The sequence below is a fragment of the Protobothrops mucrosquamatus genome, unplaced genomic scaffold (assembly GCF_001527695.2).
Source record: "Protobothrops mucrosquamatus isolate PMUCROS unplaced genomic scaffold, P.Mucros_1.0 scaffold35, whole genome shotgun sequence".
Classification (NCBI taxonomy): Eukaryota; Metazoa; Chordata; class Lepidosauria; order Squamata; family Viperidae; genus Protobothrops; species Protobothrops mucrosquamatus.
Window position 1 is genome coordinate 1,828,461 of NW_015386419.1, and position 16,356 is coordinate 1,844,816.

General features: G+C 38.0%; 1 protein-coding gene across 2 annotated transcripts in view; it reads left to right on the forward strand.

Annotated features, from left to right (window-relative positions):
• Positions 1–2,140: 2,140 nt before the first annotated feature.
• The window catches only part of XPR1 (xenotropic and polytropic retrovirus receptor 1), an 84,610-nt gene continuing 70,394 nt past the window's right edge, over positions 2,141–16,356 (forward strand). For both annotated transcript variants that reach the window (XM_015811273.1, XM_015811274.1), the window contains exons 1-2: positions 2,141–2,209; positions 9,489–9,540. In XM_015811273.1, the coding sequence (XP_015666759.1) occupies positions 2,141–2,209; positions 9,489–9,540 (121 nt within the window). The remainder of the gene's footprint in view (positions 2,210–9,488; positions 9,541–16,356) is intronic.

The window sequence follows — 16,356 nt, forward strand, 5'->3', positions numbered from 1 at the left end:
GATGATGATGATGGAAGGTACCTTAGAGGTCATCTAGTCCAACCCCCTGCTCAGGCAGGAAACACTATACCATTTTGGACGAATGGCTGTCCAGTCTCTTCTTAAAAACTTCCAGTGTTGGAGCATTCACCACTTCTGGAGGCAGGTTGTTCCACTGGTTAATTGTTCTGTCAGGAAGTTTCTCCTTAGTTCTAGGTTGCTTCTCTCCTTGATTAGTTTGAGTAGGGAGTAGAGTTATTTGAGTAGGGATGAGCAAAGCTTTTCTCCTGGGGCTCATCTTCATACCTTTCTAATCACAGCTTAAACATGCCCTACTAATTGTTTTTATAAGACATTGCTTTCATTTGGTCTCATCACCAACCCACAGCTAAAGCAGCTTTAAATCATCTTTAGTCATTTCACCTTTAAAGTGGAGTTTTCCCTCTTCTGAAACAGTTATTGTTGTGAACATGACCTGAAATGCTTCCTTGATGATACATCAGTGGTTGATTTGCCCAGCTATTTTGCCCACTTTAAGGTGCTGTGGGCACATCCCTTTCTCTTCAGTTCTTGGGCAGTATTTAAGTTAACTTAAGAAAACTGGGACAAAATTCAGAATTTTCTGCACTATTAGTTGCAGTTTATACTGGATCTTCATTTTGATGCTTATACTATTTGTCCTAATAAGTGGAGTTTAGGAGCTATTTTTTTGCCATAGATTTCTACATAAGAATATTCTTTTTGTGAGTGAAAAATGGGCACAGCATACATGAAACCATCCATCCATATATTCCTCCATATTGGAGAGACACTGAGCCAGTGGGAGGAGTCAAATAGGGAATTAGTCTGGAATCCCTATGTGGGCACAAGAGGGCAAAGTCTGGACCCCCCCTCAATGGACAAGGCTCAAATTATACTATTCCAGACACATTATGTGAAAACCCCTCTCTCTGGAAAAAAACTCTAATTTTGGGACAGGTGGAAGGAAAGATAAATGGACCACTAATAGCAGGTTACATTAGTATGAATGCAGGTTAGAAGACATAAAAGAACACGTTAGGGATAGAATGTCATGAATTAATTAATTAATCTTTATGTTCTCTAACCTATGCAATCAAAACAACTTGATGGCATGCAAGTAAAAAGTGAATATACCTATCAATAGAATGACATATGTATGAGTGCACATCCATTATATAGAACTTCATCAGGAAGAAGTAAAACGCGAGATCTTGCGTACCAATTATTCGTGTAAAAGTCATTTTCTCGAACTAATATCTTAATAACATTATTTTTTAAAAATGTAGTCCATCGCATCAAGCGAGGTTTTCGGGCAAAGTAACCCTAGGATGAGATAAGATAACCTTTACTGTCTTTTTTTTTTTTTTATTGTGGGCACACTGGCACACATTAAAAATAAAATTCTGTTTCCTGTTCTCAAAAGCAAGGGGACCGCGCGGAATATTTCCGGGGCGCCCCAAGTCGCTGCTGCACAGCAGAAAAGGGACCCCGAGATCCCGTTTTGTTTGAAAATCCGCTACCCCTCAGGGCGTGCCCTGGGCGGTTCTGAAGGATAGCTCCGCCCCCTTCGAGCTCCTCACACCTCCTCTTGCTCCGTTTGTGTAGGATGGGAAGAAAGGCGGGTGAGGAGGGGAAGTGGGCGTGGCCGATAGCAGTGTTCGTTTCCCCCCCTTTGTTTTCGCCTTACGTCTGCTCTTCGGGAGGAAGGCGGTTCCTGTGGTGATGACGTCAGGTCTCTCAGTGTGGAAAGGCGGGCCTAGGCCAACGGAGGAGAGGAAAGATGGCGGCGGAGGTTGCCGCTGCTTCAGGAGCGCCAGAGGAGGCTGCGGGGCCGCAGCGGGCAACGACGGTGGCAGCCGCGCCAGGGCACTCCTGAGGGGGAAGTGGGAAAGCGCGCTTTGTGTGAAAGAGGGATTCAAGGGCTGGGCTCATGTGCGGCGGAGGTCGCAGGCGCCCGCGTCCGTCGCCCGCAGCTCGAGCGCCGACAAGAGACATCCCAGCCGGCTCCGGCTTCTTTTGAGCAGGCTCTCTGGGGCGCTCGAGCGAAGCTGAAAAGTAAAGCAGTGCCTCCAGCAGGCAAGGCAAAGAAGCCTAAGGGGGAGGCGGCGGCGGCAGCGGCAGCGGCAGCAGCAGCAGCAGCATGAAGTTCGCCGAGCACCTTTCCGCACACATCACTCCGGAGTGGCGGAAGCAATACATCCAGTATGAGGTACCTGCTTTTTGGAAAAGAAGAGGGGAAAAAAAAAAAAGACGGGAGCAGCTTTGGAGGGAAGAGGAGCGGGTAGCATCGGAGAGACTAGCCCTTTGGGTTGCATTTGGGGCCATGGAAGAAAACGGGAATAAGATGCGCGCTTGAGACTCAGTAGGGGGGGGGGGGGGGGGGGGGGCTCACCTGGTGCAAAGAAAAAGGCTGACATGAGTTGAATGGAAATACGGGAGGGCGATGGGTCTGATGCAAAGGCTTTCAGTAGTCTCCGTTTGATGTAGTCGTTGGAGCCCCCGCCCCCACCCGCGGTTGGGCGTAGCGGTATCGCAGATGCTTCAGTGATCTTCCAGCTCAGCCTGCCTTCCCTAGTAGAATTCCACTCTTCCCGGCTCGAGCTGCATTCTGCTGTTCTGTTTGGGCTCGTTCCTTCTGTTTCATTCAATTCACAGGCATTTCACCCAAGTCGGCAGGGACAGCCTTGCTTTCTTTTAACTTGTCTCCATTTCAGCTTCCTTTTGCCACAGATTTCCTTGTGCCTTGATGCTCCAACACTGGGATATTAATCAAGATGGAAAAGAACGTTAAGGAAGTGCGGGAGCTTTTGCTAAGCAGTATTTCTCTTGTCGAAGGTCAGGAGACTTCTGTTAGAAGGCTGTTGTGCTGGATCTTCTGTTGGGATGTTGCTATTCCCAAAAGAAGGCAGGGTGGGAGGGGAAGGCACCTGAGAGGCTATCTGTGAATTGCTTTTGAAGGAAACTAGATGGCACTGTATCCCAGGGTTATTCAATCTCCACTTTTGACACTTGGGTTCTTCTCTACTAACGGCTAACAATTATCCTTAATTAGTCACTGAATTGGTATATGTTGATACAATTCTGAAAGTTAAAGCTTTGCACTTTTTGGACTTGAAGTTATAGTTTCTTGAGTGGTGTCAGTGGTGTCCTTGTGAGTGTGGTGATTCCTAGAAATGCTTCTAGAAGCAAGCTTGCATAGCTCATGGTTTCAACTTTTCCATATTTTGGGTGTTTGTGTGTGTGTGTGATGAACTGTGTATCAGGTTCAAGGATTGCATCTGTTGCTTTAGCCCAGTTTTATTGCATTTTTGTTCATTATATTTTAAACTTTTGAAGCTTTCACTAATTAAACATTTCAATTTATTTTTTTTCTGCAATGCTTTTTTTTATAAAAGTAATCTGTTTAGGGTCTTTTGCTGGGATGCGTGTGTGGAATCCTCTGGTTAGTTAATTGCACCTTTTCCTACTAGAGTCATTAGCCTCTTAACTAATAGGGAGAAATTGGTTCTAGATTTGTTGGAGGGTTAAGGAACGAAATGGATCTCTTATAACAGTGATGGCGAACTTTTTAGACACTGAGTGCCCAAAACCACTCCGCCCCCTGCCCTGCCCACTCTGCCCTGCCCCCTGCCCCGCCTACTCCACCCCACCTTCTGCTCCGCCCACTCTACCCCGCCCCGCTCCCCGCAGGGCCACTTACCGCCTCCATGGCCTGCCACAGCAGATTGCCCAGGCAGCCCTGCAGCACCATGGCAGCCACGCAGCAGGTGATGCTGTGGGGTGCGGGGGCGGAGTCTTGTACCTGCTGTCCGGCTGCCATGTCCTTGGCTGCGCTTCTCTGCACGGGCCACAACCGGGAGCGACTCTCCGGGGGGGCTCCTGGTGAGGAGGGGGCCGTTGGAGACGGGGCTGGGGCGACGGCGCGCGTGCCCACAGAGAGGGCTCTGAGTGCCGTCTCTAGCACGCATGCCATAAGTTTGCCACCACTGTCTTATAGTATTTGAAAATTTGTGGAATCCTTTGGATTTTCAATATTTCTGTATAAAGATGATCTAAAATGTGATTTGTTCTTCACATGCATTTTAAAGCTAAAGAGAACCCAATTAAACAAAAACATTATACTTGTTTATTGAAGAAAATGATCCAAAGCTACATATTTCCCTGTGGCAAAAGAATGTGAATCTTTGCTTTCAGTAACTGGTGAGCCACCCCTTTGGCAATAATAATTGCAACTAAATGTTTCCAATAACTTAATTAGCTTGCAGGTTGTGTTGGAGGAATTTTAACCCATTATCCCTTAGAAAACAGTTTCAACTTGGAGAAATTGTAGACTTCTTTGCATGAACTGCCCACTTCATATCATTCCACAACATTTCTATAGGATTGCAGTCAGGACTTTGATTTGGCTATTTCAAAGCATTAACTTCCTTCTGCTTTAATCATTCTTTGATTGTATGGCTTGGATGGTTTGGGTCATTGTCTTGCTTGCATGGCTCACTTTCTCACGAACTTCAGATACCCGGACATTTTCCTGTAGAGTTTGCTAGTGTAATTCAGAATTCATAACTCCATCAATGATGGCAAAGCCAGGGGCAGCAAAGCAGATCCAAATTGTGATACTGCCACCACCATGTTTCACAGAAGGGATAGGTTTAATGTTTTTCATTCAAGCCAGTTGTTCCATTTTGGTCTTATCCATTCACAGAACATTCTTCGAATAGCTTTCTGGCTTATCCATCTGCTCTTTTGCAAACTGTAGACAGGAGCAATGTTCTTTTTGGAAATTGTAATTTTCTCCCTGCAACCCTGCTCTGCACACCATTTTTATTTGTGTTCTCCTGATGGTGGTTCCATGAATATTGAACATTCACTAATGTAAGAAAGGTATTTAGTTTCTTAGACATTGCTCTGGGATTGTTTCAGACCTCCCAGAATATTATGTGCCTCTTGCTGGTCAACCAGTCCTGAGGAGGCTAACAATGATGTTGAATTGCCTCCATTTGTACACAATTTGCCTGAGAGGACTGGTGGAATCCAAACTCTTTGGAAATAGTTTTGTAACCCTATTCTATCCTGGGGAGCATAAACAACTGTTTTTGGGGCTCCTCAAAAATCTCCTTTGTTCAAGCCATGACACATTTCCACATACCTATGTTGTGATCAGATTTTGATAGTGAATACAGTTTTGCCAAGGATGATCCATTTTGTTAGATATGATGGAATTTTCAACAAAATTATACAGTCCAAAATTGATTTGTAGGTTTGTTCAGAGAGAAAGTATTTTATTGATCTGTCAGTTTCCACACAAGAGCTGTCTAAGATATTCCAGGTGTGGTAACAAACAAAGAAAGCTGTATCAGTGGTTCTAGAAAATTTTAATACAGCTTTTGGCAGCCATGAGATAAATATGTGATCAGCCTGATGCATAATGCAGGACTTACTCTTAGCCTAGTGTTTTAAGAAATAGTAGGTCTTGTAGAACAGTGGCCCCCAACCTTTTGGGCACCAGGGACCAGTTCCGTGAAGAGAAATTTTCCATGGACCGGAGGGGCCGTTGTTTCACACGCTGCCTGCCTACCTCCCATGGATAGGGCTTTGCTTGTTTGCGCGGCCCGGTTTCTGGCATGCCGTGGCCTGGCGCCAGTCCACGGACCAGGAATTGGGGACCCCTGTTATAGAATACAGAGTTCTTTATGAGCCTATTATGATCATAACATTTCCTAGCAATCTTTTTATTGACCATATACTCTTCATCCTGGATACTTAAGAAATCCTAGAGATTTCTGGATGCTCTCTGACATTACAGTTAAAGCCATGAAAGATTAAATAGAGAGATCCATAGATCTGATAATTTCCAATTACTGCAGAACTGAATTCATGAAATGGGTGGATTGTAATCTGAACGTTGATGGCACAAACTTCATAAAGCTGTATCAAATACAAGCCAGAGCAAGTAGCTGTGTGGCAATAGCTATGAAACAGTATGTCTCTTATGTCATTGAACTCTCTGATAGCTGTGCATTCTTTTCTCATTCATTACATGGCCACTAGTGAATGCCAGATCTTTAAGACAGGTTGCTAGGGTCAGACTATATGTATCTTGGGGCTAACTGTTGCGTAGGGCAGGTGCAGTGACAGGAAAGGTGCATTAACTACATCCTATAGTATTGTTTAAGAGGTGAAACTGAGAGCATGCTGATTCCTATTGAACCTTACTGGATGGGCAGAACTTATCAAAGACAGTGGTCTTTCAAATAATCCAGGGTTATTGCTTAAAGGCTTTAAAGATGATAAACTGCATCTTGAAATATAATTTCAAACAATGGCAAATAAAAAACATAGCTCACTCATATTGAAACATGAAGATTTGGGCCTAGATTTGAAAAAAATGGAACATTTTAATCCGATACTCTGAAGAGAGACTATTTAGGTCTTACTGCATTGTGGTTTAATTGTAATTAATTATTGTAAAACACTACTGTTTGTTACTAAATATGGCAGAAATGTACTATTGCCTAGTTATTTATGTAACAATCATGGCTGAAAGTGACCTAGTTAAAATTATTGCAAATTTTGGATTCCATACATTTTTTTTATTCTTTCTTAAATCTGATTAGACAAATATGTATCTAAATCGCCATAATCTTGACTTAGTTCATATTGTGAAAGCACGCTGTGAGACAAGAGACAGATGTTTTCATGAATTCAGTTGGTTCATTTTAAGTTTAATGGGAATCTGAGAAGGTTTCATTTGTAAGACTTAATTTTAGCTCATTAATATTTAAAAATTGGGGTAAAATATACAGGTGGTCCTTGTTTAATGACCATTCATTCAGCTACTGTTCAAACTTGCAATGGTGCTGAATAAGTGGTAGTTATGATTGGTCCTTGGAGATCCAGCAATGTCCCTGTGATTACATGATTGAAATCTGGGTTCTTGGTGGCTAACTTGTGGTTATGATGGTGGCAGCATCCCATAGTCATACAATTGCCATTTGCAACCTTCTTTGCCAGCTTCCAATAGGCAAAATCAATGGGGAATCTATAGGAAGTTGCAAATTGTGACCGTGTAACATTCCTGCTTATCAACCTGCAATGATTTGCTTAATAACAGCACCTAGGAGTATCAATTGCCATCACTAAATGACATGGTCACATGACATGCTGCATGACTGTTACTTAGCCATGGCAATTTCAGTCCCAGTTGCCATTGTTAACTACCTGTAATGGTGAATGCTTTCATCAGCATTACCGGTGGTGGTGGTGGTGGGAGATCATTCCTTTTCTCTTTCATCTTCAATTTGCCTCAGACGATCTGTAGTCCTTTAAAGAAGATTTTGAAGGAACAGGGAAGATGGCAAGGGGAAGGAAGAAGAAAATGATGATGACATCATGTCATCCAATATCTACAAGTTCAATCTTGTATTCAACATATGTCAAACTACAAACTGAATTTTAAATATCAGAGTATTTTAGTTGGTTTTGTAGTTTACCAAGTTAAGCTTCAGTTATACTGTAGACTTGCATGATTATAAGTTTTTTCTTTTTAAGACAATCTGCTTCACATTGATTATATGGAAAACAGCATTATGTCTAATCTTGATGTTAAGCTTACATGTACAATTTGTACAGAAACATAGTTAGATTATTTGAAATGTTGGCTACATTGGCAGTGTCCTTTTCTGAGGCACACAGAATTGACAAGAGCTATGCAAACTAAAGTATGGAAACAAAATCCTTCCCACCCTTAATAAAAGCAGCCCTGCCCTGCCGATAGCAATTAACTTAGTGAAAAATACTTCCATTGGCACAAATAGAAGTTTCAAGTCCTGGAAATAGATTTGAAGTTGAGTCCCAATCTGTCCTTGCTTAGTAACTTCTATGTCTTTAAAATGAATATAAAAAAATATGTTTTGAGCCTTTAGTAAAACTGTGTGACACCTCTGGTGCAAATATACTGCTTGTTGAAACATAGTGTAAATTAATATTTCAAGGGTATAGAGTTAATAATGGTAAAGAAAAATGATACCAATTTTATTCTACTCTCTTTTCTTGATGTAACTCATTTAACCAAATAATAACAGTAACTTGAAATGTCAGAAATGTTCCAGCTGATGGGGAGATTGGCTTTGGCTCTCATAATTGTATGAAGTTTTTATTCAATAAAGCATAATTCTGAAATTTATATGAAACTGTTGCAATGTAGAACAGCATGCAGTTAATTCTTTGCAACATAGAGGTCAGTTGATGAAGTTTTGAAAGCAATTTGTTTTTCCATTTTTCCATCTTCATTTCCAGGCTGTCCTTTTAGACTTTGTATCTGTTTTGCAAAGTCATAAATTTCAGCTAATAATTCTTCAGAGGTATTTTGATATTTCTGTTTGCTTTCCTCTAAACTGTGACTGCTGAACACTCACTGCTTACTTTTAGGTGAAAGACTAAGGCCTTAAGGTTTGATTTGTTAAGTTAATATCCATAGTTCAACAGTTAGATGCCACATGAGTTGAATTCAACTTCTGCTGAGTGACATTACTAAATATTTGGGTCTTAATATTTAACGTTAACCCACCCCATAATCAGTTTCTCTGAGTTTTCCATATTTTCATCTAATGATGTCATCTTAATTGAATGTCTTACCTTTAAGGGTATCCTATTGAAATTTAGTAGAAGAAACAACAGTTTCTCTTACTAATTATAAAAACAGTATAATTATTACAGCTGGTCCTCAACGTACGACACAACTGAGCCCAAAATTTATATTGCTAAGTGAAACAATTATTATGTAAATTTTGCCCCATTTTACGACCTTTCTTGCCACAGTTGTTAAGTGAATCACTACAATTGTTAAACTAGTAACAAGGTTGTTAAATGAATCTGACTTCCCCATTGATTTTGCTTGTCAGAAGGTTGTAAAAGATGATACATGACCCCAGGACACTGCAACTGTCATAAATATGACTTAGTTACCAAGCTTCTGAATTTTGATCATATGACCATGGGGATGTTGTAGCGGTTGTAAGTGTGAAAAATGGTCATAAGCCACTTTTTTCAGTGCTGTTGCAACTTTGAACGGTCACTAAATGAACTGTTGTAAGAAAAGCACTTCCTGAATAATGCATACTATTGACTACTGTTGTGGTCATTAATGCTGCTAATATAATCTGAGATGCTTTTTCCTCTTCTCCAATTCCCAACTAATCTTGCAAGATTTAATGTGAATGATAATAGAAAACGGAGAACCTTAAAAACATACCAGAGCTTTGCTTTGCTAGTCAGTATGTTCCTTGTGCTAAATGTTTGTGGTCTGTGTATAGAATTCATCTCATTTGACATTGGAAATAAGTGAAATATCATTAACATTACATTCCTTGGTTTTATTAGTCTTAAGGGGCGAGGGGATTTAATTTTGCCAATTGATTTAAAGTAGGCAGATTAAGTGACTTAATGTGCTAGTGCTGTCATATTTAATTTTCCTTCTTTCTTGATAGGCTTTCAAAGAGATGCTGTATGCTGCTCAGGACCAGGCCCCTTCTATAGAAGGTAAATCTAAGCTATATTTTAATTATATTGATTAATTATATTAATTTTTAGTTCCTTGTGAATATCCAGATACCACTTTCTGTACAGACAAAAAAATGGGGTTAAAAAGAAGTCCTTTGACCAATTTGTTTTTGAGCTGAAAACACTTCAAAATGATCAAAACAATCCATTTGAAACACAAAACAACTGTTTCTATGTTAAGCGGGATGTTTTAAACTTCCAGTGCTTTGAGTTAGAAATGTTTTGTACACGCTTAATAATGTTACAAGCCAGAATCTGTATTGTATCATGTTCTTTCTTAACTCTCAATTTATATTACAGTATTCTCAGAAGTCAATTTAAAACTTCTCATTTGTACTATTTTCTAGGACTTTCCCAAAGTAGGTGCTACAGGTTTCATTTTGCTTCTTGGATCATAGACATAAAACAGCATGACATTTAAAATATGTTTGTAGAAATTAAATATAATTTATTTCAATTCATGGTTTGTAGTTCATGGAACAAAATGGAGCAATCTGCTCAGGTGTAACTATTTTCTTGTTGCACAGGAGGAAGAGAAGAAAATAAAGGGTATCATAGAAATAGACTAATGATCTTTGTTTTTTAAAATAAGACCTCAAGAGTTTCATGTGGCAATCAGAATTATTCACTGAAGTTACACTTCTCTTTAAATCTTGTGGCCTCTCTGTTTATTTTTCAATTTCTAACTACAATCAAGAGTCCCAGCAGCTTACATAAAATATAACATTAATAAAACATCCCCCCAACTAGCCAAGATTATTTAATGTACATACTGTTGTGGGTAACTGGGAAATAGGCCTTTATCTCTCCTTGCCTTGCTCTCAAAATGTTGTTTCCAAACTGCAAAAGGATATCTTTTGGTCAGATGGTGATGCTGCATTATACTAGATTAAATTAATACTGAACATGTTGCTGTGTTCTTTCAATTTCTTTTTAAAATCAATGTACAAAGAAATTGGTTAAATGCTTGTATAAATACAAAAGGTTAAGCTAAATTCTATGTTTTCTATGTTTTATTTATTATATTTATTTTATATCCCACTTTTATTATTTTTACCAATAAGCCAAGGCAATGAACATATCCAGCATTCCTTCCTTCGCCTATTTTCCCCACAACAATCTTGTGAAGTGAGTTGGATGGAGAAAGAGTGTTTCATCCAAGGTCACCCAGCTGGCTTTCATGGCTAAGACAGAACTTGAATTCATGGTCTCCTGCTTTCTAAGCCAGTGCCTAAGATCAAACTGGCTCTCACCTTGGATTTTCTGGCATGTTGCTTTATTAGCAATCTAATGTCTGCAGATGACATAAATTATTGGGTTGCTTAGGTCAGATACTGGAATTTGCTTCAATATAGTAAAAATGGTCATAAACTAGTGAGTTACACAAATTACTATTTCAATTTACTTTATATAACTTTGGATATGTATTATTGTTGCTTTGTGAAAAACTGATTGAATTAATGGCTGTGGGGGGAATAATTTGCCCTATGTATTTAATATAGATGGCATTACAATCTGAGGCATCTGTATATAGAACTAGAATTAGAACCAACTGAATTTGGAAAACTGTAGTTCTATATAAGGAAGGAGATGATTATTGTCCTCATATCTGTTTAGCCTGTACAATAAATATAATAATAAGAATGGCAGTGATAGCTAGAATCAAAATTAAGGGTCAAAACAGTGAAACATGCAGATATGCAACTTGGTTATACAAACATAAAGACGCTTTAGAATAGCTCTTTATGAAAACAAACCAGAAAATGAAAATTCTGAATTAAAATTAAATGTTAAAAGGAAAACATGAACCCACATGCTAAACGAATTTGCAATTGACAGTAAAGAAGTAAAGGTGATAGGCAGTTTTGCTTTCTTTGTTTTAATGGCAGACTTAGGCAAGATTATGAAGGACAAGGTCATTTCTGTGACAATGAAGACTGGAAATGTTAAAGCAATGTGTTTCCATTGGTGACAGGGTGCTTTGAGAACTGGAGACTGATGATCCAAAAAATAAGCAGGTGTCTTCGAAGTGTGAATTTAGAGGCAGTTATTTAGTATCATGGATTGCAAAAAACATATCAATTCTGGACTAAACAAAGACTGATTACTTGAGGTAATATAATTCACACATGTTGAACAGGTGATACAAGCAGAAGATGGGCTTGAACAGGATTCTGTTTGGCAAGTTTATGGGAAGTAGAAAAAAGAATAAAGTAATTGGTAAAATTGATGAACAAAAAACAAGGAAATTGCTGGTGTGTCCTTGAAAAAGCTTTAAAATAATGTTAAAGACAAGTCAAAACAAAGAATGTTTGTCTATATCGGGTAGGCAACCTTGGCTCTTTTATGACTCGTGGACTTCAACTCCCAGAATTCCTGAGCCAGTTGAAGTCCACGAGTCATAAAAGAGCCAAGGTTGCCTACCCCTGGTCTATATGAACACCATGTTTCCAGTCTGAGTCAGTGCAGTGGTATCTATCTAAAACAATTATGTATAAGAACAACCAGCATTTTAACTGAATAGACTAGAAAAAGCATAACTATATAATTTAAATATTGATGATCAAACTTATGTAAATGGATCTTTTAACTAATAGTAAGGTAAAAGGTAAAGATGTCCCTGCGGATTTTACTCTGCTAGTTGCTGACTATAGGGGGCGGTGCTTGTCTCCATTTCAAGTCCATTGAGCCAGCACTGTCCAAAGTCATTTCTGTTACTTTCCCACTGAAGTGGTAGCTATTTATCTACTTGCGTTAAACTTTTGAACTGCTAGGTTGGCAGAAGCTGGGGCGAGGATGGGAGCTCACCCCGTTGCATGATGCTCGGGTCTCAAATCTGGGCTGCTGGCTTTCCAGCTGACAAACCCAGCATTTTAAGCGCTGAGCCACCACTCTAGTATATTAACATAAATTCAGAAATATTTACTAGCAGATTCAATAAATATAATTCAATATGAACTGGATTTTGGAAGCTTGTAGATTTGACTAATGTAGTAATTTTTCTAAATCGAATGATTTCATCTTGATTTGAGAAAGTTATTAGAATGCTTATAGCAGCTCTGATTTGACTTTGATGAGAATATGTTCTCATCGAGAATAAAGTGGTAGAGCATGGGAATCAAATTTTATCCTTGCAAATGCTTTTATGTTAGACGGCTTCTGGGTCCCAATTATCTTTATTAAGAAATTAGAATTTTTGTTGTTTTAAGGGGACAGTTGGATGGGTTAAAATGAATGTAAAAGATTAGAGATGGGCACTAAAGGATGTGCTTCCTTGGATATGGGCCTAAATAACAGATGGAGGTTGATTGACAATATTAAAGTGGTGGGAATTTTTATTACAAGTGGCCATGCTTTGTTAGAATTTTTGATTTTAACAAAAAAGCTTGATTAAAAAAATAACAAAGCATAAATCACATTTTTAAAAGGCTGATTTTAGTACACTAAAAGAAATAATGAAGATGTAATGGGAAAAGTGTTTTAAGGCAAAAGTGTTGTAGCCAGCTGGGATATCTCGAAAAAGAAATTAAAGAACATCATTTCAAACAACATTAATGTGGAAGAAAGCCAGAATGCATTCAAATCCAGTGGGATTGAAAAGGTAGCTTGCTGAGACTAAAGAAGGATGCTTCTTGGAAATGAAATGAAAATAATATAAATCAAGGAGTTTATAAATCTATAGCTCAAAAATGTAAGAAAAGGGAGTTTTGTGGAAGGCTTAATACTCAGATATTGTCCCTATGTATGTTGGTAAGATCCATAAAAAAGATTCATACACCAAATGCTCATATGTAAGAATTAGAATTTACTGATAAGGCATCTTGAAATTGCTGTTATTTCAGTAATTTGCCACTTCAGAATTAACATTTTTTATGTTAATCCTGTGCTTATACTTAACTGCCTATGCTTGTTACAACTTGAAATAACTGTTCACACTTTCCATTACATTATTTGGTGGATGTTATAACTCTGTATCATGAGGATGCAGTTTGTCAATAAACATTTATATTATCACTTCTGATTTTAGCATGGGCAGTTGCTATGGGCACTTTTGCAAATAATATTTTGTAATGAGTTGTTAGTGCTTGGCTGTAAAAATACATTTTGTCACATTGTTTAATCAATTCACATTTCATTCATTTCTGAGATTTAAAGACCCACTACTTTCTATTCTTTGAGGGAGGATGGATATATTTTAATAGTATTTTAAATAATCAGACTATAGTTTACCAGCATCCTGTGAAATAAAGAGCCCTTATAATAAAAATCAAGAAAATTTAGAATTTAAATTTAAAAAATTAGAATTCTTATAACAGTATGAAAACTTTCCAAAAGAACTTTACTGTCCTATGATGTTATTCATTTGTTTTGATGTTGCAGCATAGTGGTTATTGTAGGAAGAATGCCAAGGAAAGCATTTAGGTAACTGTTTTTATGATTCATTGATTTTAAAGTCAATAAATAAAGTAAAACCTACAGAATAATTCAACTACTTCCTTCTTTCCATATTTATCAGGCTTGAACATTTTAAAATTAACCTCAAATTAATCTTTGTCCCCCAGGAGAACATGCTCAGTACTAAATTGTGACTATATTTGATTAATTTGCAAACCTATGTTCAGGATCTGCAAGAGTATATAATGATATGTACACGAATGAGGAATAGTAACATTTTTTGTAGCCAAAATTGGCATACTAGGACTTCAAACATTGTTATTTCATAGTGAAAACTGTACATTAAACATTTCATTGGGTTATTAGCAATGCTAGGGGTTTTTAATGCTGCAGTGTAGAACAATAAGTGCAGTTTGATTTATAAATTAGAAATAGCACATTAATGCCAGCAGTTTGTACATAAGAAAGATGGTATATGCACAGAATATTTTTAGCATATATACAACAAGCTTCCCCTCCTAGGACTCTCCCCCATTTATTTATTATCTCTGAGCTATGAGCAGGCAAGAAACACACTCTGACAATGTCTACATAATATTATAGACCAGCAAACTCGATGCAGAAAACACTACTTTGCTTCCCCTGATGGACAGTCAGAAATATATCTTGGCACCAACTATGTATCTCATACATCTTAATACTTCCAACCAGAGAAGGGCCTTTTCCTTAGCCCGATGTAATGCACTACCTTTAGCACTCCTAGTTGGAAAATACAAAAGGATATCATACCCTTTACAAGTATATTCTTGTGATTCACGACATGTAGAAACAACTGAACATGTTCTTTCGTATTGCCAGTTTTACACAGCATCCCAAAATGCTCTAATTGCCCCACTCTTGGCTAGTAAAACAGGGTATAATGACCAGCAATACAAGTAATTCATATTTCATATTAATCCTGAAATAACATATAAGATTGCCAGGTTGTGTGCAGTGGCAAACAAAATTAGATAAAGAATAATTAAGAGTAATTGAACTTGTTTGAGCAGAGAATGGTTCTGTCTCAGCATTATCTACTGGCCATTTTTCTTATGTCAGCTACTGTATTGTACCTTCAGATTTGTCAGGGATTCTATAATTCTACATTTTAGATTAGTTTTAATTAATAAGAATGATGTTTTTTACTATGTGAGTGTGTGTATGTTAAATGACTACAATAAAGTTGTCTGAATTTTAATTTTTAGTATATGTGACTTTATTTCTCCATTGTGCAATTAACTGCACTGAGATGACAGTACTTTGATGTATATTTTAGTAACATTTGCTCTGGACAAAAACATTTTTTCCCTTGGCATAAATCAAGTTTTTTAAAGCATGGATTGGGAAGGGAGATTGAAGTTATGTACTACATGGCATGCATATTAGAATTCTGCTAATCTTACCAGTATGTGAATAATCAAGCATGAATTTTGATGATAAGCCCCTAGACCACCTCCCCTTAATCTTCCAATAATGTGAAGAATAAATAACTGATAAAATAAGGTTATAGTTTCATATATATACTTTAATTTTACAAGGTTCTTGATTATGTCTGAATTCTAGTAGTAAAAAAATCTCAGTGCTGCACATATAATTTCATTTTTATTTTACTGTCTACTTCACAGTGAAATTTAGTCTCTTGGTTGTGTTTTGCAACAGATGTCTCTGGTGGTCAGAATGTTCCTTTTTGTTTGCCTTTGAATGCAAAGCAATTCAAAAACATTTAATGTGTCCTTGCTTATAGCTCTTGGTTCACATTTTAGTTTGAAGGGAAGACTGTGAAGATGTGTGTTGACATGTAGGTGTGTTAAAACCGTTGTCTTGCCCAGGCTTGTCCAGCTGCAGCTGTTGTTTCTGGGTTATAACTCCTTAATAATCTCTGTTTATATGAGGCACAATGTGTCAGTTTGGATATAACAACCTCAATTTGTTAAATTATATTTGACAAAAACAAAAATAAACTTGCATACTAACCAGGTTCTGAAATTTTGGGAGGGGAATGCCTTTGAGTGAGTTTTGACTCCTAACAAATGCCAGAAGCTTTCTTGGTAAGTTTTTCAGAAGTGACTGGCCTTTCTAGGGCTGAGAAAGAGCAACTAGCCCAAAGTCACCCCATTGACTTCCAGCCTGATGCCTTAACCATTATAACAAACTGATTCTCTCAGATATCATACTAGGTCATAATATGGCTTGTTTTGGTTAACTGTGGTATGAAGTTAGTTATTGTATCGTGCAAAACATAACTTTGGAAAGGGATGAGTTCCCTAGTAAAAGTTAATTATCATATCCTTGAAGCTGTGACATTGGAGAGAAAGTGGTGTTTCTGTCCAGTTTGGACTTTGGACTGCTCACTATTTTTTT